General features: G+C 39.6%; 1 protein-coding gene across 3 annotated transcripts in view; it reads right to left on the bottom strand.

The window, feature by feature from the left end:
• Positions 1–18,857, bottom strand: part of LOC110970352 (receptor-type tyrosine-protein phosphatase gamma-like) — a 532,505-nt gene that overhangs the window by 30,509 nt on the left and 483,139 nt on the right. For 2 of the 3 annotated variants that reach the window (XR_007941817.1, XM_051947993.1), the window contains exons 14-21: positions 15,996–16,087; positions 12,611–12,705; positions 9,942–10,038; positions 6,755–6,837; positions 5,114–5,248; positions 4,313–4,447; positions 3,707–3,861; positions 1,956–2,091 (exon numbers count right to left, since the gene is read on the bottom strand). Coding sequence is in view for 2 of the 3 variants with exons in the window: in XM_051947993.1 (XP_051803953.1) it covers positions 1,956–2,091; positions 3,707–3,861; positions 4,313–4,447; positions 5,114–5,248; positions 6,755–6,837; positions 9,942–10,038; positions 12,611–12,705; positions 15,996–16,087 (928 nt within the window). In the remaining variant the exon portion in view is untranslated. The remainder of the gene's footprint in view (positions 1–1,955; positions 2,092–3,706; positions 3,862–4,312; positions 4,448–5,113; positions 5,249–6,754; positions 6,838–9,941; positions 10,039–12,610; positions 12,706–15,995; positions 16,088–18,857) is intronic. The other variant, XM_051947994.1, reaches the window with a different exon arrangement.

Below are 18,857 nucleotides of genomic sequence, written 5' to 3'. Positions count from 1 at the left end.
ATGTAGACTTCATCTACAAAAAGGGCCAGAGCCAACTTTTTTGCTTCAGAAGACTTCGATCAATAGACATCTGCAGTAAGATGCTGCAGATGTTTTATCAGTCTGTGGTAGCAAGTGTCCTGTTTTATGCTGCACTCTGCTGGGGAGGCAGCATAAAACAGAAGGATGCAAGGCGTCTGAACAAACTGATTAAAAAAGCTGGCTCTGTGGTTGGAATCGGATTGAACACATTGGAAGATGAGGTGGAGAGACAGGCACTTAGAAAAATGGAGGCCATTCTGATAAACATGGATCATCCACTTCACATCTGCCTCAATGAACAACAAAACATCAGTGGACGGCTCCTAGTCCTGTGCTGCAGGACTAAAAGATTCAGGAAATCTTTCTTGCCATCAGCAATCAGACTGTTTAATTCAAAAGCAAGAAGATGAGACCAGACAATTGAATTTCCCTTCAGGGATCAATAAAGTCATTCTATTCTATTCTATTGAAAGTTGTTGCTGCCAAATCCTACAGGAGTCCCAACTTTTCTAGATTACTTCCAACCCCCTCTGTCTTCAGGGCATTATCTGAACAGTATTGTACTGCGGAAAGTAGTGTGTTGTTTGAAAAAAATGGCAAGGAAAAGGCAATTAACGATAGAAGAGAGACAGACCATAACATTTTAACATGTAGATCTTTCCTACAGAGAAATTGCAAAGAAAGTCAAGGTGTCAGTGAGTCCAACTTTCTTCACCATCAAAAGGCTCAGAAACTGGAGGAAACTCTGTCAGGAAGAAATCTGGAAGACCCAAAGCCAACACAGAATCAGAAGGCAAGTTTGTGAGAGTCAACAGCTTGGTGACAGGAGCTCACAGGACAACAGCTTCATGCACAGCTCAATACTGGTTGTGGTAAAAAGTCTCAGTTTCCACTGTGAAGAGAAGACTTGGAGTTGCAGGTTTGACAGGTGGAGTTACAGCAAGAAAGCCGTTATTCAGATGTCAGAATAAGAAAAAGAGGCTTTCCTGGGCCAAGAAACACCACTTATGGACTATTGAAGACTGGAAGAAGGTATTTTGGACTGCTGAATCAAAATTTGAAGTGTTTGGTTCATCGTGAATAATTTTTGTATACCATCCAGTAGGAGAAAGGATGGTTCTTCAGTGTGGAACATCAACTGTCAAACATGGAGGAGGAAGCGTGATAGTCTGGAGCTGTTTTTCTGGATCCAGGGTCGGTTCTTGTACAGCGTGAGAGGTACCCTGAACCTAAACAGCTACCACAGCATTCTGCAGCATCATGCAGCACCCTCTGATGTGTTCTAGTTGATCAGAGGTTCATCCTACAGCAAGATAATGACCCAAAACATCGGTCCAAGCTCTGCAAGAACTACCATAGAAAAAAAGAACAAGATGGTGAGTTTGAAAACATGAAGTGACCAGCACAGTCTCCATACTTAAACCTCATGGAGCTGGTTTGGGATGAACTGGACAGAAGAGTGAAAGCAAAGAACCTACAAGAACCACACATGTATGGGAACTTCTGCAGCAGAGAAGGAAGAACTTTCTGAAGAATATTTGATTTCCATTGTGGAAAGAATGAGTGTGTTCAGCTGTTATATCTGCCAAATGTGGTACTTTGATGAGTCTAAAGTTTAGAATACAGTTTGGTTTCTAATGAATGATTCATTGCCTTTAGTCTGCTGACATTACACATTACAATTTCCACTTAAACGAAACATGTTGCAAAATGCCATAGTCTGATTGCCAAGACATTGTTACTGCAGTCTCACCAGGAGTGTCGAGACTGCGCCCATCCTACAGACCCACCTTACTTGATCCGTTCATACATGTCATATTTTTGCCCAAACTGGCCAGTACTGGCCAGTAGACAAAATGTTCATGCTAACACTAAGCTCCACCACAGGAAACAATGAAGCAATGAATTTTACTCACAGACACAAATATACAAACCTCAGTTTGGACTAGGTAGTTGCGCTGGGTGCGTATATGTTTGAGGAAAGCAAGTACATTAACTGTGCTCTTGTCCAGGATCCGCTGCAGCATGCTGTCTATGACGATGTATGTCCCTGTCCGCCCCACTCCAGCACTGCAACACAACAGAATAACTCTGAGGAACAGCGAGGCATGCCTGGCGAGAACAGATTTAGACCTGAACAAATATGTGGAAATTATTTAGTTGGTATCTTTCAGGATTTATCAGCAAGTTTTCTGCACTGACTTAAAACAATGGTCAGATCCCCATATTAACAAGAAAACTGTTTCTTCTTTCCATATTGTCCATCAATCAAAGAATTTCAATTGGATGTGATAAGGAAATAATCTTCAGTCATATTTAAAGGTTTATGTGCAGCTAATATCAGGGTTTAAAACTTAATCTGATGAGCTGGATATCTTCCTAACATAATATGTTTAGTGTAAACAACACTCTTTCTGTTTTCCCAGACATTGTATCTGAGCTGTGGTGGAGAATAACACAACTTTTGGAGTTTGTGTGTTCAACTGTATATGAACAGAGAAAAACTGACAAGTCCTGTTTACACTTTATAATAGAAAGTGTGCTCTTTGCTCTCATCACATGCAAGTTTGTTATAAAATTAATTTTGGCCAAAATTATTCTAAATCACTTTTAATGTGAAAGTAAAACTTTAAACAATGGCCGACTTAGAAGGTGCAGAAAGAATTTTGTGTGCATGTTTTGACAACATCATCTTCCTGATTTAATAACATGTTTTGCACCAGCTGCATTGAAATTATCGCTGAAAGAAAGTTATCTAAACAAATGAAAGCATCTGTAATGTGGACACTTTTTTTGCTAGTAAAAAAAATGCATTTTTACCTTTTCAGAATTGAATAACTGAATCAGAAAATACAGACAGTGGAGGGAACAGTGGAGTATTGTTGAACAGTTTCAGCTGACAGCACGGTCATCAATACAATCAGCACATATTTTGTACTTACAAATTCAGAACCTTAAGTTTCTGTTGCTTTAAAGCAGCAGAACAGCATAGTGAATGTTTCTCTCCCCGCTATGTGTCTTGCATAATGAGCTGGAGAATGTCTCTATGTGTGCTAGTACAAAATGGTAATAATGAGTGTGTCTACAACCGCAGCAGAGTGAGTTATTATCGACCACAGTTCAGATCAGTGCAGAGAGCTTCTTTCTCGTTCCCCCCAGGGCAGCGGGCAATTACCAGTAAATTCCTCAACCACTTTACTGTAAAATGCTGGCAGCTGTGATGGCAGATTCACTGATACTGTTTAGATATGCAGTTTTAGTAATAACATTTGTAGGTTCAGAAAGCACAAAGTTAAAGGTTCCTAAAAAAATAAGATTTTAATTAAACTGTAGAAATTTCTATATTTAGAAGGCAGGAACAAATGTGCAAAGCAGTGGATTTGTTGTCTTGCTTAACAGTAATCCAAAATGACTTTTTATATGATTTCAGTCTACAAAAAGCACACAAAACAAAATCTGAATGTCTTTTGACATATTATCCCCACCTTAAAATTGTTTCCTGGTCATCATAAAAGGCTGATATAACGGTGTGTAAAACAACACAACAACATCAAAACAAGCAAATAAACAAAAATAAAGCAGTAGTTTTGGACAACTCAGTTCAACACATTAGAGGTAAAAGTTGGCTGAGAAACCCAGTGAGGAAGGCAGCTGCAGTAAAAGGAAAACAGCAAAGAAACATTACCTGCAGTGGACAAGCAAGGGTCCCATGTCAGGCATCTGGGCGGCTGAGGACTTGCGTACAAATGACAGAACAGGCAGTGTATACTCTGGGACACCCATGTCTGGCCACTGGGTGTAGTGATACTGGAGTACTGTCCGTTCACTCTGAGCCCGCGCCTTTGAGTTCCCCGTCCCGCCCGGGGTGGAAGAGAAGGTGTTCGTTGGGGTGGGGAATTACAAAAAGACAAGATGACTTTAAAATTACTCAGGAATCAGAACAGAGAATGCATAATTGACATTAACTTTTCAGACTTAAATATGTACTTCAGTTGTGTTTACTCAGCTATCAAAGTCGTAGAGGAAGGCTGAAGGGCTGTATTCATTTGGTTATTATCATGTCATTTCAGATTACAATAGTAGCAATTCAAATGGAACAATGATCCTTTATGTCGGTTAATCTTAGTCTTTACTCAGGTTTTTTTTTTTGCATTGGTCTTAACTGTAATGATCCTCAGGGTAAAAGTGGAAACCAGACTAATCAACAACACAAAATATTCTTTTTGTTTGTTTTTTTTTCTCAACAAAAGCTTGCAGACAGGACATCCCACTGCTTTTCTCACAGACTCACCTTTTTGACTTTAGTGTTGCGCAGTGTGAAATGGCGGACAGTGTAGCAGGCATGAACTTTACTGTCCTTTAGTGTGACTAACATGTGGCCGTACTCTTCACTGTTCTCTGTTGGCCAGTACTGGTCGCATTTTCTCTGCAGAATGTAGAAAGCACACATGCAGAATCACACTTGTGCCGGCACTCAAGATCCTGCGGACCCCACAGACTTGGTCATTCTGAATATGCTCCAACCTAGCTGTTGAGCTGTGGGAGCCAGCTTGGATCTTGTCAAAGACATTTTCCATTTGTCCTTCATTCAGCATGTAAACAATGACAACCAACTGTTACCTTCAAATATAACAACAATCAGCATTATTCACTTCATTTGTGACTGTGAGTGTTCTGGTTCATTAATGGATACCTACACTGAAAGGAGGAGTACTTTCAATAGTATAATGCTGTCCTTTCTGTTGTTTTTTAATTATTGTTTAATAATTATCCTTAAAGTCAAACACCATTTATAAACTGAAGATCACCCACCCATTAACCTCAGACAGCTGCATGAAGCACAACACCAGAACCCTACAGGTCCACAGACCTATCTGACAGCAAACTGTTCCACTTTTAATAAAAGAAAGGACACAAGTATAACAAAATTATTGATTGCTTTGAGAAGTCAGTGTGCCAGTATGCATACCACTTGGGCCTCGGTATTGACTCACAGCATTTTGGCAAGTTTAATAAATTAGAGGAACAAATTATTAAACATTGTCTTAAACATTCAAAAATATCCACCTAGTTTGTTTGTGCTGATACATACCCGGCCTTTCTCCATTAAGTTGGTGATCATGACAATGACGCCGGTATTTTGCTCCCACACCATCCGCCAAAAGTCATCAAAAGTGGACTTGAGAGGTCCCTGAGCTGCGATGTAGGCTTTGGGTTTATTATAACCCTAATACATGAATAACAGAGAGACAGAGTATTAGTCTGACTTATGTGTTTTATAGAAGTTGTAGGTGCATCCAAAAACAAGATATTTTGAAAAAGTAATGTGTTTGGAGTTGAATTAAAAATGAAAACTTTCATATATTGTATAGTTATTACACATAAAGTAAAATAGTTTAAGCCTTAATCTCAATGATTATTGCTTATTGCTCATCAAAATCAGAAACCCAGTATTTAAAATTTTGAGAATATTTCCTCAAATCAGTTTTAAAAAGGGATTTGCAATTCAGAAATGTCCAACCTCTGAAAGCATTTATTTATAGTCAGTATTTGGTTGGGGCTCCCACAATTTATTGCATGAATACAGCGTGGAGGTTTTATTGAAGCCCAGATTGCTTTGAAAGTGACCGTTAGCTCGTCTGTTTTTCACTAGGGTGTTCATATCTTCCTCTATAATATCCCATATTCAGTTCTATGGTTTAGGTCAGGTGAGCTGGCTGGCCAATCAAGCACAGTAACATCATGGTGAGCAAACCATTCGCTAATAGTTTGGCACTGTGGGCAGGTGCTACATCCTGCTGGAAAAGAAAATCACTATCTTTATGAAACTGATGGAAGCATGAAGCGCTCTAAAATGTCCTGAGATGCTGCGTTGACTTTGGACTTGATGAAACACAGTGGGCCAACACCAGCAGATGACACCAAAAAGCTTCACAGACTGCAGAAACATATCACTGCACTTCAAACACTTTGGATCCTGAGCCTCTCCACTCGTCATCTAGACTCCAGGACCTTGATTGCTGTTTACTCTCATCTGAACTTTGGACCACTGAACAACAGTCCAGTTCTTTTCCTCATTAGATAAGATGCTGCTGAAGTTGTCTCTGGTTCAGGACTGATATTAGGAATGCAACAGTTGCAGCTCCTTTCCTGAAGACTCCTGTGTTGGGTAGTTCTTGTTCTTAAGGTTTTTAAATCAACTTCCTTGACAATCCTCTCAAGGCTGCAGTCATCCTTGTTGCTTGTGCATCTTTTACTGCCTCAATTTCCATCTAGTCAACTTTCCATTAATATGCTCTGATACAACACTCTGCTAACAGCTGTTGTATACTTATACTGCATGAATCGTCATCGGTATAGTGAAAGTAAGTGACTTCAGTTCATCAACCAACCAACCCCCACTCCCCCCACCGTGACGCTAATGAGGATAAAACAGTGCAGAGAAAACCGATGAATGGACGTCAAATGAATGTAAAATATATGAAAGTCAACTTTTTTAAATTTTTCATTACAAAATTTTTTTTTGAAATATATTGTATTTTTTGAGCTACACTCGTATATCACTAAACTATTGTTCCAAGAGAAAACAGTGTAAGCCAGATCCAGCGATTTTGGATCATTCTTTTTTGTTGTTCTGCAGTCATCATGATCACATCACAGCAATGTAAACCCACTTGTATGCACACACACAGACACAGGTCAGCATTTGAGATGTCCAAATGAAAGCACTTACATCCACATAGTTGGCATTGATGTAATCTGTGTGTTTGGAGTCTTTCCCAGCCAGCGGCCTCAGCTTCACCCTGCTGTGGTCATCTGAGGAGTAAACACAGGGCAGTCAATGTGCTTATGTGACTAAAACCAAGGCTGGAGGTAACCTTAACCATGTAATAATGCTACCTTGGGGTCCTGGCAAAGCACCTGCCCCCAATCAGGAAGCACATTAATCTGTGTAGTTAAAACAGTGATCAAACTGGGTTTTGTAGTTTATTTACACTGTAAACTTGTAGTCTGTATATCACATATAGAAGAAATATGTAGCAAAAATCATATCGAGAAAGATGTGCTCAGAGAAATATCCAGTCAATTACTGACTAAACCACTCATGATTTTTTTGTATGCTTATTCAGGGAAAGTCACGTTAATGATTTTAATTATCTCATCACATATCCTTTTTGTTAGACACAATCCTCAATCTAACATACACTACTGTTCAAAGGTTTGGGGTCATTTAAAAATGTCCTCTTTGAAAGAATTTTTGTTTCAAAGAAGATAACATTAAATGAATCAGAAATCCAGTGTAGACATTTTAATGTGGTAAATGACTATTGAAGCTGGAAACGATTGATTTTTAATGGAATATCTCCATAGGGGTACAGAGGAACATTTCCAGCAACCATCACTCCTGTGTTCTAATGCTACATTGTGTTAGCTAATGGTGTTGAAAGGTTCATTGATGATTAGAAAACCCTTGTGCAGTTATGTTAGCACATGAATGAAATTGTGGGTTTTCGTGGAAAACATGAAATTGCCTGGGTGAATCCAAACTTTTGAATGGTGGTGTATATATCTTAAACTCTAATAGGTGCATGACATTCATTGAAAAAATACATATTTACCAAGAACACCTTTTCATTTTCGGTGTTATTACAAGTCTGCAATCATCTGGACAAAACATCAACAAGCTAGTTGACGACCACATGCCCAATTTGCTTCAATTTTTATGGTCTGCAGTGAAAAATGCTTTTTTTAGAGGAAACATTAAAAATCAGCTGAACTGATTTGTTCTTTTCAATAAGTAGTAATTCATTTTGGCAAAAATGAAAATATTTTTGATTTGTTTAATGCTGTGGCTAAAATTACATCATTTATTCAGTTTAGTAATCTGATTTCATTCATGGCATTTGTGGATTTGTTCTTTCTGCTTCCGTCGAATCGCCACCTTATCGCGGTGGAGGGGTTTGAGTGTCTCGGTGATCCTGGGAGCTATGTTGTCCGGGGCATTAGCCCCTGCGGCCGTATGTTTTGATCTTGTTCACTAGTGATGGGAAAATGGAGTGAGAGATGGACAGGCGGATTGGTGCGGCATCAGCAGGACGCCAATCCTGTCTCCAATCCTGTTTGTGGTCTTCATGGACAGGATCGCAAGACGTAGGTGGGAGGGTGTCCGGTTTGGTGGCCTCAGGATCGCATCGCTGCTTTTTGCAGATGATGTGGTTTTGTTGGCGTCCTCAGACCGTGAACTCCAGCACGCACTGAAGTGGTTTGCAGCTATGTGTGAAGTGGCAGGGATGTGGATCAGCACCTCCAAGTCGCGAGGCCCATGGTTCTCTACCGAAAACCAGTGGATTGCTCCTCTGAGAGAGGAGGGAGTTGCTTCCCCAATTGAAGGAGTTCAAGTATCTCGGGATCTTGTTCACGAGTGATGGGAAAATGGAGCGAGAGATGGACAGGCAGATTGGTGCGGCGTCAGCAGTAATGCGTTCCAACCCTCACCTATGGTCATGAGCTTTGGGTAGAGAGCGAAAGAACGAGATCGCAGATACAAGCGGCCGAAATGAGCTTCCTCTGTAGGGTGGCTGGACTCAGCCTTAGAGATAGGGTGAGGAGCTCAGACATCTGGAGGGAGCTCGGAGTAGAGCCGCTGCTCCTTCGCATCGAAAGGAGCCAGTTGAGGTGGTTTGACCATCTGATACGGATGCCTCCAGAGAGACTTCCTTTGGAGGTTTTCCGCACACGTCCGCCTGGGAGGAGACTCCGGGGCAGACCCAGAACTCGCTGGAGGGATTATATATCTCGTGTGGCCTGGGAACGCCTCGGGATCCGCCAGGAAGAACTGGAAAGCGTTGCTGGGGGTTGGGACGTCTGGACGACCTGCTTCAACTGCTGCCTCCGCGATCCGGCCCCGGATAAGTGGAAACAAAATGGATGGATGGATGGATGGATGGATGCTTCCAAGAAAGAAGTGTGTACACAACAGAAGTGTGTACAACAAAAATACTGTATCAGTGCAGAATTGCCACTGCAACATAAATAACTGTTCCTTCAATCTGAACGACTGCCCAGTTAAGCTTCAGTGTACCGCCGGCGGTACACCCACTAATTTGCATAGGAATTTCAAGAATGTCCGACGGCTGCAAACGCGATTATACAAACACTATACACCGATGGAAAGCTTAGATTCTCATGAATCCGCCGGTATAAAACCACTTTCAGATGCGATTCCACAGCGGGTGAGAAAAACACATTTGTCCGACAAAAACAAATATTCATCCATCCGTTCTCTATACACGGCTTCAAAGCACACAGCGCGACTCACATTTCCGGGTTTATTATTACACACAAAAAAAAAGATTCCACAAAAACGGCCATAATCCAACCTTTTACATCAGATGACACAAGCCAGTAAACTATTTTGTCCAAACATGTCCTGAAGTCGGTATAAAATCCCCGAATCGGTCGTTTTCAAGGAAATGCACCTCCCGATGCGCGTCCAATATTCCCCGCATTTTTCGTAATTTTTTTATTTAAAAATAGAATATTAGCGATTTTTTGTACTGAAAACGGCTGGAATTGACTGAAGCTTAAAGGGTTAATTTATTAGGCTGAAGTGAGACATGCTGGAATTTAGTTCTTATGTAAAGGTTGTGATAAATTTGAAATTAACAGGATATTTATACTGAGTTTTAACTTTAAGTGGGAGAAAAATCTAACATGAATATAGACTCTGTTAAAGAAATACAAACACTTGCATTTGAAAGGAGCTCATTAAAATGTTTGACAATAAAAAGAGACATATTTATGCACCAAATAAAGAACAATTAATACCATCGTGCATCCTGGGTAAGCATGATGGTGTTCTGTGAAGTGTGCCCTGAAAAATGTGAACCTGAGCCAATAGAGTGGGTTTGTGTACTCACAGGCCACAATGTTGATGTATCTGTTCTTGTGCTTGTTGTCGGCGTGGTGTGAGTGCTCCGACGTGATGTTCATATCTGCTGTGGACCGCTGAACCTCCTGGGAAGGATACAAAATTTCTGAAGTGCACAGATTGTTGGATGGGAAGGTAACTTTATTAGAAAAGACTGGTGAACTCCCAGAAAAATGACTGAATGTTGGCAGTACCCATGAACTGTGATATTTTTGGGTGCTCTTAGCTTTTGTCAGGTACCACCATCACAGCATAAGTGAACTTTAAGAATTAAATATCTAATTTCACAGAGAAATTGTTATGGATTTACGTACACAACATGCTCCTCAAAGAATTAACCTTTTCCTTTCTGGAAGTTAAAAAATATGTAGAGCACCATCCATAGGAACTAAATGCCAACTAAATACACAAGATATATATGTAATGACAGACTCTTATAGAACTTGTTGGACATTTTCAGACCCTGGAGACAATGTTTTTTTTTTTTACTTGAATAATAATAATAATAATATATTTTATTTGTAAGCACCTTTCTTTATACCCAAGGTCACTTTACAAGAAAAACAAGTACAACAGAACAGATAAAAACCATACGTAAAGATAAAAAAACATACATAAAGAAATAGACAATTAGAGAGAATAACTGTCTTGAAGAGATGAGTTTTCAAGTCTGGATTTGAGAGAGGCAGAAAGTCGATATTTCAGATGTCCAGTGGGGAGGGTTCCAGAGTTTGGGAGCAGAGTGGGCTGAAAGCCCTGTGTTAGCTAATGGTGTTGAAGGCTCATTGATGATTAGAAACCCTTGTGCAGTTATGTTAGCACATGGATAAAAGTGCTCGTTTTCATGGAAAACAATGAAATTGCCTGGGTGACTCCAAACTTTTGAATGGTGGTGTATATATCCTAAACTCTAATAGGTGCATACATTCATTGAAGCAATACATATTTACCACGAACATTTTTCATTTTGGTGTTATTACAAGTCTACAATCATTTGGACAAAAGATCAACAAGCTACGTTGACGACCACATGCCCAATTTGCTTCAATTTTATGGCCTGCAGTGAAAAATGTTTTTTTAATAAGAGGAAACACTAAAAATCAGCTGAACTGATATGTTCTTTTCAATAAGTAGTAATTCATTTCACTGAGAAGAAAGTAGCCCTGCACATGCTGACTATGTTCAGCTAAACAGAAAACTGTGAGTGAGCTTTCTCAATTATGAACATAATAAAAACTAAATATCATTGTAGACTGACCAATGAGCTCCAGATGTGTTTGAGAACGACCCTGACACCATTCAGACCACCATTCAGAATACTGACAGCTGCAGCTCAGTTCTCCCATTAAGCAGCAGGGATATTAGGGGAGTGATTTAAAAAATGTAAAAGTGTTAAATTGTTTAATTTTTTTGGCATTTAGGTATTTTTATAGATGTCTATAAGTTGGTTCAGGTTGTTCCGTTACTATTTTTTTTTAAGTTTTGCACTTTATTTTAAGATGTACAGATATATCAAAAGTTATCTAATAATAAATGTCAAAATATTTTTTGAAACGTACTGAATTTATTTGATTTGATAGTCAGTTATTGACTACATGTGGACACTAATAAAACTACCAGGTTACATCAACATATATCACACTAATTCAGTTAGACATTATGATCTTCTGTTTTAATCTATTTTCTCTGACTGGACTTCTTCGAATTTTAGTTGAACACCTCTGCACTATATTGGATCGCAATTTTTTTTCCCAACTTGTCAACAAGTTTGTATAGGTCTCTAAAGATGTTTTCAATTTTTTGTTCTGAAAATCGAACCTTTCTCTCAGTTTTGTTCTTGCATTCAAAAATTAGTCCTTGATTCAGTCAAATAATAATGCTGTGGACCATCTGGGCCAGAAATGCCAGCACTGATTTTTTGCCCCAGTCCACCCCTGCCCCTGTCCTTTCTCCCATATGCATTTATTTTAATATGGTATGAATACAGCACTTGGCAGCTTATTTGTAGTGCTGGAAAAAAGCACAGGAGGTCTAATAATGTATCAAACAGTTTGTTTTTGTCTATACTTTTGTAAACAGGCTGCTGTCATCTCTTCTGTTATCCTATTTGATGCTTTTCCTTAAAGTCCTAAAAAATGCCGACAGTCGCAAACATGAGAGACAGCAATTCAGGACTTAGCAGCCTGTAAATATATTTGTTGCGTATTTAGACAGTAGAGAGCCAATATTTGATTCTCCTGTAAAATTAAATAAATTAAGTAAATAGAAAGTGGACCATAATTAAAATTGTTGGACAAAGTCTTTTAGTGACCAACTCTATTTGAGTACATACTATAAATGTAATAGTTACAGCTGTGGAGCCAACGTGTCACTCTACAGTCTTTCATTATTTTATTATAGTCTGGTCCTCACTATCTGAGGTTTAGGTGAGTTAACATTCAGGTATAGTTCCAAACTGTAGGGCTGATGCTGTCTGAAATGGTGAAAAACAGGTGATGGGGAACCTATTCCTTTAACGGCTGTGAATGATCATTCAGCACAAAGTTCGATTTATAGGGTGATGATATGTCAATGCTATGTTCACAACTTGTTTGTACTTGCCCTAAGAGGCCAAAAGAATCTACTATGACTGGTCTGAGAATTCCACACATAACTTACTTCAAAATCTTCAGAGAATCCATGTTGGTTATTTGAGTGGAGTTCAGAAACGTGTTTGATGAACTGCTTGACCGGAAGGGCTTCCATGTCATCTGCTGTAACAAGACAGGACCAGGATAATGCCATCGTCAAAGAAACAGCAACTTGTCCTTGATCAAGTCACAAACCTCACAAGATGTGGCTGAGCTAGTGAAGTGTAACCTCATAGGTGGCAACCTGTGTATTCCATTAACAGTGTAACTTGGCCTTGACAAATAAAAGTTAAATGAACAATGTGACTTAAGAGTGACATATGTACCAGATCATGAGCATAATTTTTGTGTATTTTCTTTCTCGCTCTTTGTTAATGTGCCACTCTTTGCCCACCTAATTGATAAATAAAGTTTTTCTGGTTCTGATCAATTTTGCCAGGCCCATTTAACCTTTGCAAAACTCTTGAAGGTTATTAAAATATAAACATTGGAAGTGGTCTTTCCAAACTGCACTACACCCCACATTCTCAGTTTTCACTGCTAAACTCTGGAATTTAGCGTGAACTGATCATCACATGTGCGGCACACAAATTTGTAATATGGTAGCTCACTTCTTTAACTCAAAAACATTGTGGACTATTGTTTAAACTATTATAGATATCAGCAACTGCACTGTTTACATTCAACATTAAACCGATTCTGATTTTGGATGGTTTAGGAAAAATCTGGTATTTCAGAGCAACTTGGTGTTCTTCTGTTTGGAAAATGCAAATCAAAGAACAATGGCAGCCCAGTAAGTACATGATATGCAAAAACCATTTTAAAAGCCAATTGTCACTCAAGGGGGGAAATAATTGACTTCTTAAACAAAGATATTTCAATAGTATCACACTGTCTTTAGGAAAGGGTGTTGCTCAGTTGATTCATTTTGGTATACAGTGATTGTGATTGCTTTGGTCAGATTGTTTTACTAAGTACTGGTAAAGGTAAGGTGAAGAAAGAGTCATTCAGTCTCTGTTAGTTATTAGCAGCATGTGTTCTGGTGATAAGTGATGTTAAAATGTTTGTTCAAAAGAATCACATTAAGGTTAGCTACCCTTGAAGCTGTATAGAAACACTGCTAGAAATACTTTAATAGATATCAGTGACTCAACATGACAGGTTTAGGTTCCCTGTAGAATAGTCTCTGCCACAAATAATGCAAACTCTGCTTTACAGTGGAACAACAAGTAAATAAGCAAATAAAAATACAAAGAAGCTTGAATGTGCCATTTTTTTGCTGTAGTCTTTCATTAGTATTTTTGTTAAAATATGTGTATGTGTGTGTGTGTGTGTGTGTGTGTGTTGTGTGTTGTGTGTGTGTGTGTGTGTGTGTGTGTGTGTGTGTGTGTGTGTGTGTGTGCGTGTGCATGCATGTACGTGTGCGTGTGCTGGGTGGAAGGTTCTGCAGTAAGTGACTGCTGCCTAGACAAGCTTTTAAAGAGGATTATGGGATGTGCAAGGCTCCTGATCTGAGCTTATTGAGGCAATTAACACTACTAACATATGGTCATATAATCCCATCACTGCCTGGTATTTACTGATACGTTTCTTCCTAAGATCTGCAAAGGTGCCCTGGCAACCAGTGGGTCTCAGAAAAGAAAAAAAAAATCACACTGTTGTAAAATTAACAGTAAATCCAAAAGGGGTTAGGTGAGGGAGCCTCCTGAAAGGGGGTGGGACAGAGGCTCAGTGACATATAGCCTTTTGGTCTGTGATGGACTTTGCCATGCTTAGGCACACTGGCTCTAGTGTGAAATGAGGTTTTTTCAGACCACAGGCCATTGTGAAGAGGCCCTGCAAGCTTTTAATTGATTTGACATGTCAGGATCTAAATTCGAGGCCTGAGGATCAGAGGTGAGCAGTTTAGAAAAGGTTTGAACCTACTGAGGATGTTTATAATTGGTAACTAGGCACAGTCTCTGTATTTCTCTCTGTGTATCTCCTTCTTGGTGATAGATCATATGTTTCCTACTATGGGCAACAATAGCTAAAAGTTTGAATAGTCATCCATCTTTGCCTGACGTTCATACTAAAACACAAACAAAATGAACAAAATAACTGTCTTCTCTGGATGGGATTGTTTCAGGTATGTGGATTTGTTAATACTTCTATTTGGGTGTTTATAGCTTTATAGTATTATCAATATATCTATTTATTTCACTCTAACCTGGCTTAATGCAAACTGTATTACATTAAACACTAATTAGCTAAACCATTACTTAATATCCTGGAGTTGCTTTTGACCAGAAACAGCGAGAGATTTCATATTTCTGTCATAGCATGCTTCTTTGTATTGATTCCCTGTTAAAATCCAAGATAGAATGTCAAATCTTCTCCTTATAGGCCTGAATGACCAAAACTCTATGGTATCTTTAGGAGTTTACTATACTGTAATATCTAATAGAGCATGTATTGGGCTCCTCTCCTGTGGAAACCTGCTGGCATGTTTGACCTTTGAGAGTCATACACCTTCTCAACTCTTAAGATCAAGTTTTGATAAAGCTGTTAGGACTGACTCAGGTGACCATCAGTTAGTTTTTGTTGATGAGGCCTCAACTTACTGAGGGATATCCCATGATGCCACTGAGCCACTTCTCCATCTCTCGTTGTTGCTTAATACATTTATATGTCACCTTGCAATGTCGGCTAGCTTTGTATCTTCTTTCTATCATAGTTTGTGTTTTGTTACCTCTGCAGATATCTGAGTCTTCTAGTTCTGTCTTATGCATTGCTCGTAACATTTTCCCCTGCTTTTCTCTCTTCTCTTTACCCTCACCTGAACTGTCTGACTGTAAATGTTCAACTTTCTATTTCAAGCACTTTGACATAATTTATGTTGTGAATTAATAAATGAAATTGTATCACTAGTGTCTGATTTTACATTTGTGTGTATATTTGTTTTGTACAATGCTCCATTTACTTTCATTCAATTTTATTCACACATACAGTCCAAGTTTGGATTGTTGCTGCTTATCCAGGCTCTTCAATCACTTGATGATGAACTGGTAGCGTCTTAAATCTAGTTTATAATCTTGGAGCTTGGGGTAAGAATAGCCCTGACCTAGAACCTTACAGAGCAGACAAGCACCTAATTAACACTGAGCAAAAACCTCCACAGAGACAGTAGGATGGAAATGAGGTTGGACAGCTTAGATAATTCATACTACTGTCCAGGTTCAGTGCCTTGCCATAGGACACAAAACAACCAATTTTAAGAGATGAAGTTAAAAGAAAAGGGATTAAACAATCAGTTCTGATCTAAAAATGTCTTCCTCTGGCTTGTGTAGCAGCACCAGGATTTATTTTAATTTTTTTAATTGTATGGTTTGTATGGGATTATAAATATGAAACGTGCCGGGGGTTTTTGTTACCTGGGATGGGGATGACAGGAATTGTCTCATTGGGTACCATCCTGGGTGAACTGCTGTCTTCCACATAGAAATGGGCCGTCTGGAACCAGCGCCTGATATAAAAAAAAAGTGGAGATTACACTTTTTACAATGTCTTTTATGCATTGCTACAGACTGGTTTAAGTTCTGTATGACATAAATAAATGTATCTAGCCTTTCACTGACATTCTAACTGTTTCTTCCCATTGTTTTTCCCAAATAGAACTGAGCTACATTCTCAGTTATGTTTTAAAAGAAAATGCAGTTCTCATCAAAAGCTAAAAATGTGATGCAGGAGAAAACACTTTTAGTTTGGAGAAGTCTCCAAGGCTGTGTCAAGACAGAGGATAGCAATACGAGAAAGCACTCAGAGCGCAGTACTCTACCAAGTCGACAACAGTTGAAATCTTGAAAAAAAATTGTGGTCCGCAGCTGTTGATTTGTAGTCGGATTGCAATCATGTGATTGTCAGCAGGCAGCTAACGTAGTGTTCACTTTTGTCACAGTTACAGTGACGCAGTGCTGTTGTCTTGCAATGATACTGAAATTTTTAACAAATCACTGGATCCAGAGTAAAACCCGCACTACTACCAAAACTGAAGCACGCGGTCCTTGTGTTATTTCTGACCTTCCCTGAAAAATTTTATCCAGATATGTTAGTCCATTTTTGAGTAATGTAGCAAATGGACAGACAACACAGACAAACCAACGCAGATTGTGCCGCAAAGCAAGAGATGGGGAGAAAGAGAGAATACAGATTTTATTGTGGCAGTGAGAAGCTGAGTACTCATCTGTCAAAGTACACACACACACACACACACACACACACACACACACACACACACACACACACACACACACACACACACACACACACACACACACACACACAACTGCTGGTTTGAGATTCACACAGAATGTGCCTCATTGCAGGTATGTTTGTCTTCTGTACATCAAAGTGCTTTGAAATGCAGATCTGGATCAGGGATTTAGAGACAAGTCGGAGTTAAAATATACCAGAAAGAACCAGAAGAGATGCCACTAGTCTACTCTCTTAAAAACATTTGAATGTAAAAAATAGCCTGGAGACAGAGAATAAATACCCAAAGACAAGCTATGCTTACCACTGTTCTACTATAAGACTATGTTGAGCAAACCCTCAAATCCTTAAAATCAGTTTCTATTAATAACATATGTTGGTTGTCTGTGTTAAAACATAATTAAACCAGATGAGAAGGAAATACAAAACAGGTATTCAGAGTCAATCCGAGTGGAGGTCTTTGGGTTTAATTAGGAAATAAGAGAAATAAATGTTCTCTCTTGGCTAAGGTAGAAAAGATAGGGCATAGACCCTGGAAGATGAGAAAAGGTCAGGGAAAGACTGCCCTCACATCAGTCATATCACTTGGAACAACCTACAATTCTGCTGTTCTGACACAATTCCTCCTGTGGTTGAGTTAACAGTGACTGTTGTCTGTCAGGGACAGAGGAGAAAGAGTAGGTTAGGGTAGATATGTTCTCTGGATTTGTGTAACTTTGACACAGCAGATCCCTGTCACCCGCCTCATACCAGCAGTAGTTTGTCTCTTTATCTACAACCACAGTCTTTTGTAAACCTGTACCATAGAGATAGAGGATTACAAAAAAATGAATAAAGTGTAGCTTAGTTTCTACGCCTTCTTCATAATGTTAGTATAAGATCATTTGAAGGCATAAACCCATGTGTGTTCTTCTTTCTTTTGTTTTCTGACCTATAGCTCTACACTTAATTCTTATTCCAAGATGATGAACTGGCATTTGGCTGGCAAGTAAGTGAAACTACATTTTCTCACACGATGTGTCACTACATTCCCCTCACTGTGTCCTAATTTACTACTGCACCTTACTCTGACAACAGTCACTCACTGTTGCTCCCCGATAATAATGTGTGTGTGTGTGTGTGTGTGTGTGTGTGTGTGTGTCCAGACCCTCCCTACCTGTATTTGATACAGAGCAAAGAGCAGAAAGCGTTCATCCTGGTGAACAAGAACAGGACAGAGAGCAGACGGCCTGACGCATGTTGCTGCTGACAAGATCTGAGAGCGAGTGGACAATGGAGATGGAGGGACAGAAGGAGGAATACAGAAGGAGGGAGGAGGGCTTTCCTAACAAGGCATGAAGGAGATTGTTTTCTCTGTGTGACACATACACACGGACACGCACGCACGCACGCACACACACAAACACACACACACACACACACACACACACACACACGCACAGATCAATGTCATATGACTGTTAGCTGGTGGACACCACCTGGTGTCATGATCCAATTAAGTCACGTGGGACAAAGTTAGAGAAAATTGTACTGTGGTTAAAAAAAACAGTCTAACAGTCTAAACCAGGGGTCGGCAACCCGCGGCTCCGGAGCCGCATGCGGCTCTTTCAGCCCTCTGTTGCGGCTCCCTGTAACTTTGGAAAATAAATTGCACTGCCTTTCAATGCGCGTTTCAATGCATTTTAATATAGTTTTATTGTGAAATTACCGCTCTTATTTTGACGTGTCACTCCACCGGACGTGCTGCTGGGGTTTTCCCCCTGCAGAGAGACAACACGGAGCTTCCGAGTCACACACGTTTCATGCCTTTTTTGTTTTAGTCCTGGAGAAGCAACGCCTGTAGTTTCACGTCGTTTTTTACTCAAGAATGGCAAGCCTGTATATTAAAGCTCCACTCCAAGAAAGACACGTCTTGTCTTTGAGTCAAAAGTACTCATGATAGGGTAATACACGTTACTCGCAAGAACACGGCTCGATGTCACATCCAGGCAGCAGGTCAGTGAGTCAGAGGAGTGTCGTCTTGG

The sequence above is a fragment of the Acanthochromis polyacanthus genome, chromosome 5 (genome assembly GCF_021347895.1).
Source record: "Acanthochromis polyacanthus isolate Apoly-LR-REF ecotype Palm Island chromosome 5, KAUST_Apoly_ChrSc, whole genome shotgun sequence".
Classification (NCBI taxonomy): Eukaryota; Metazoa; Chordata; class Actinopteri; family Pomacentridae; genus Acanthochromis; species Acanthochromis polyacanthus.
This window is presented reverse-complemented; position numbering and strand designations above follow the sequence as displayed.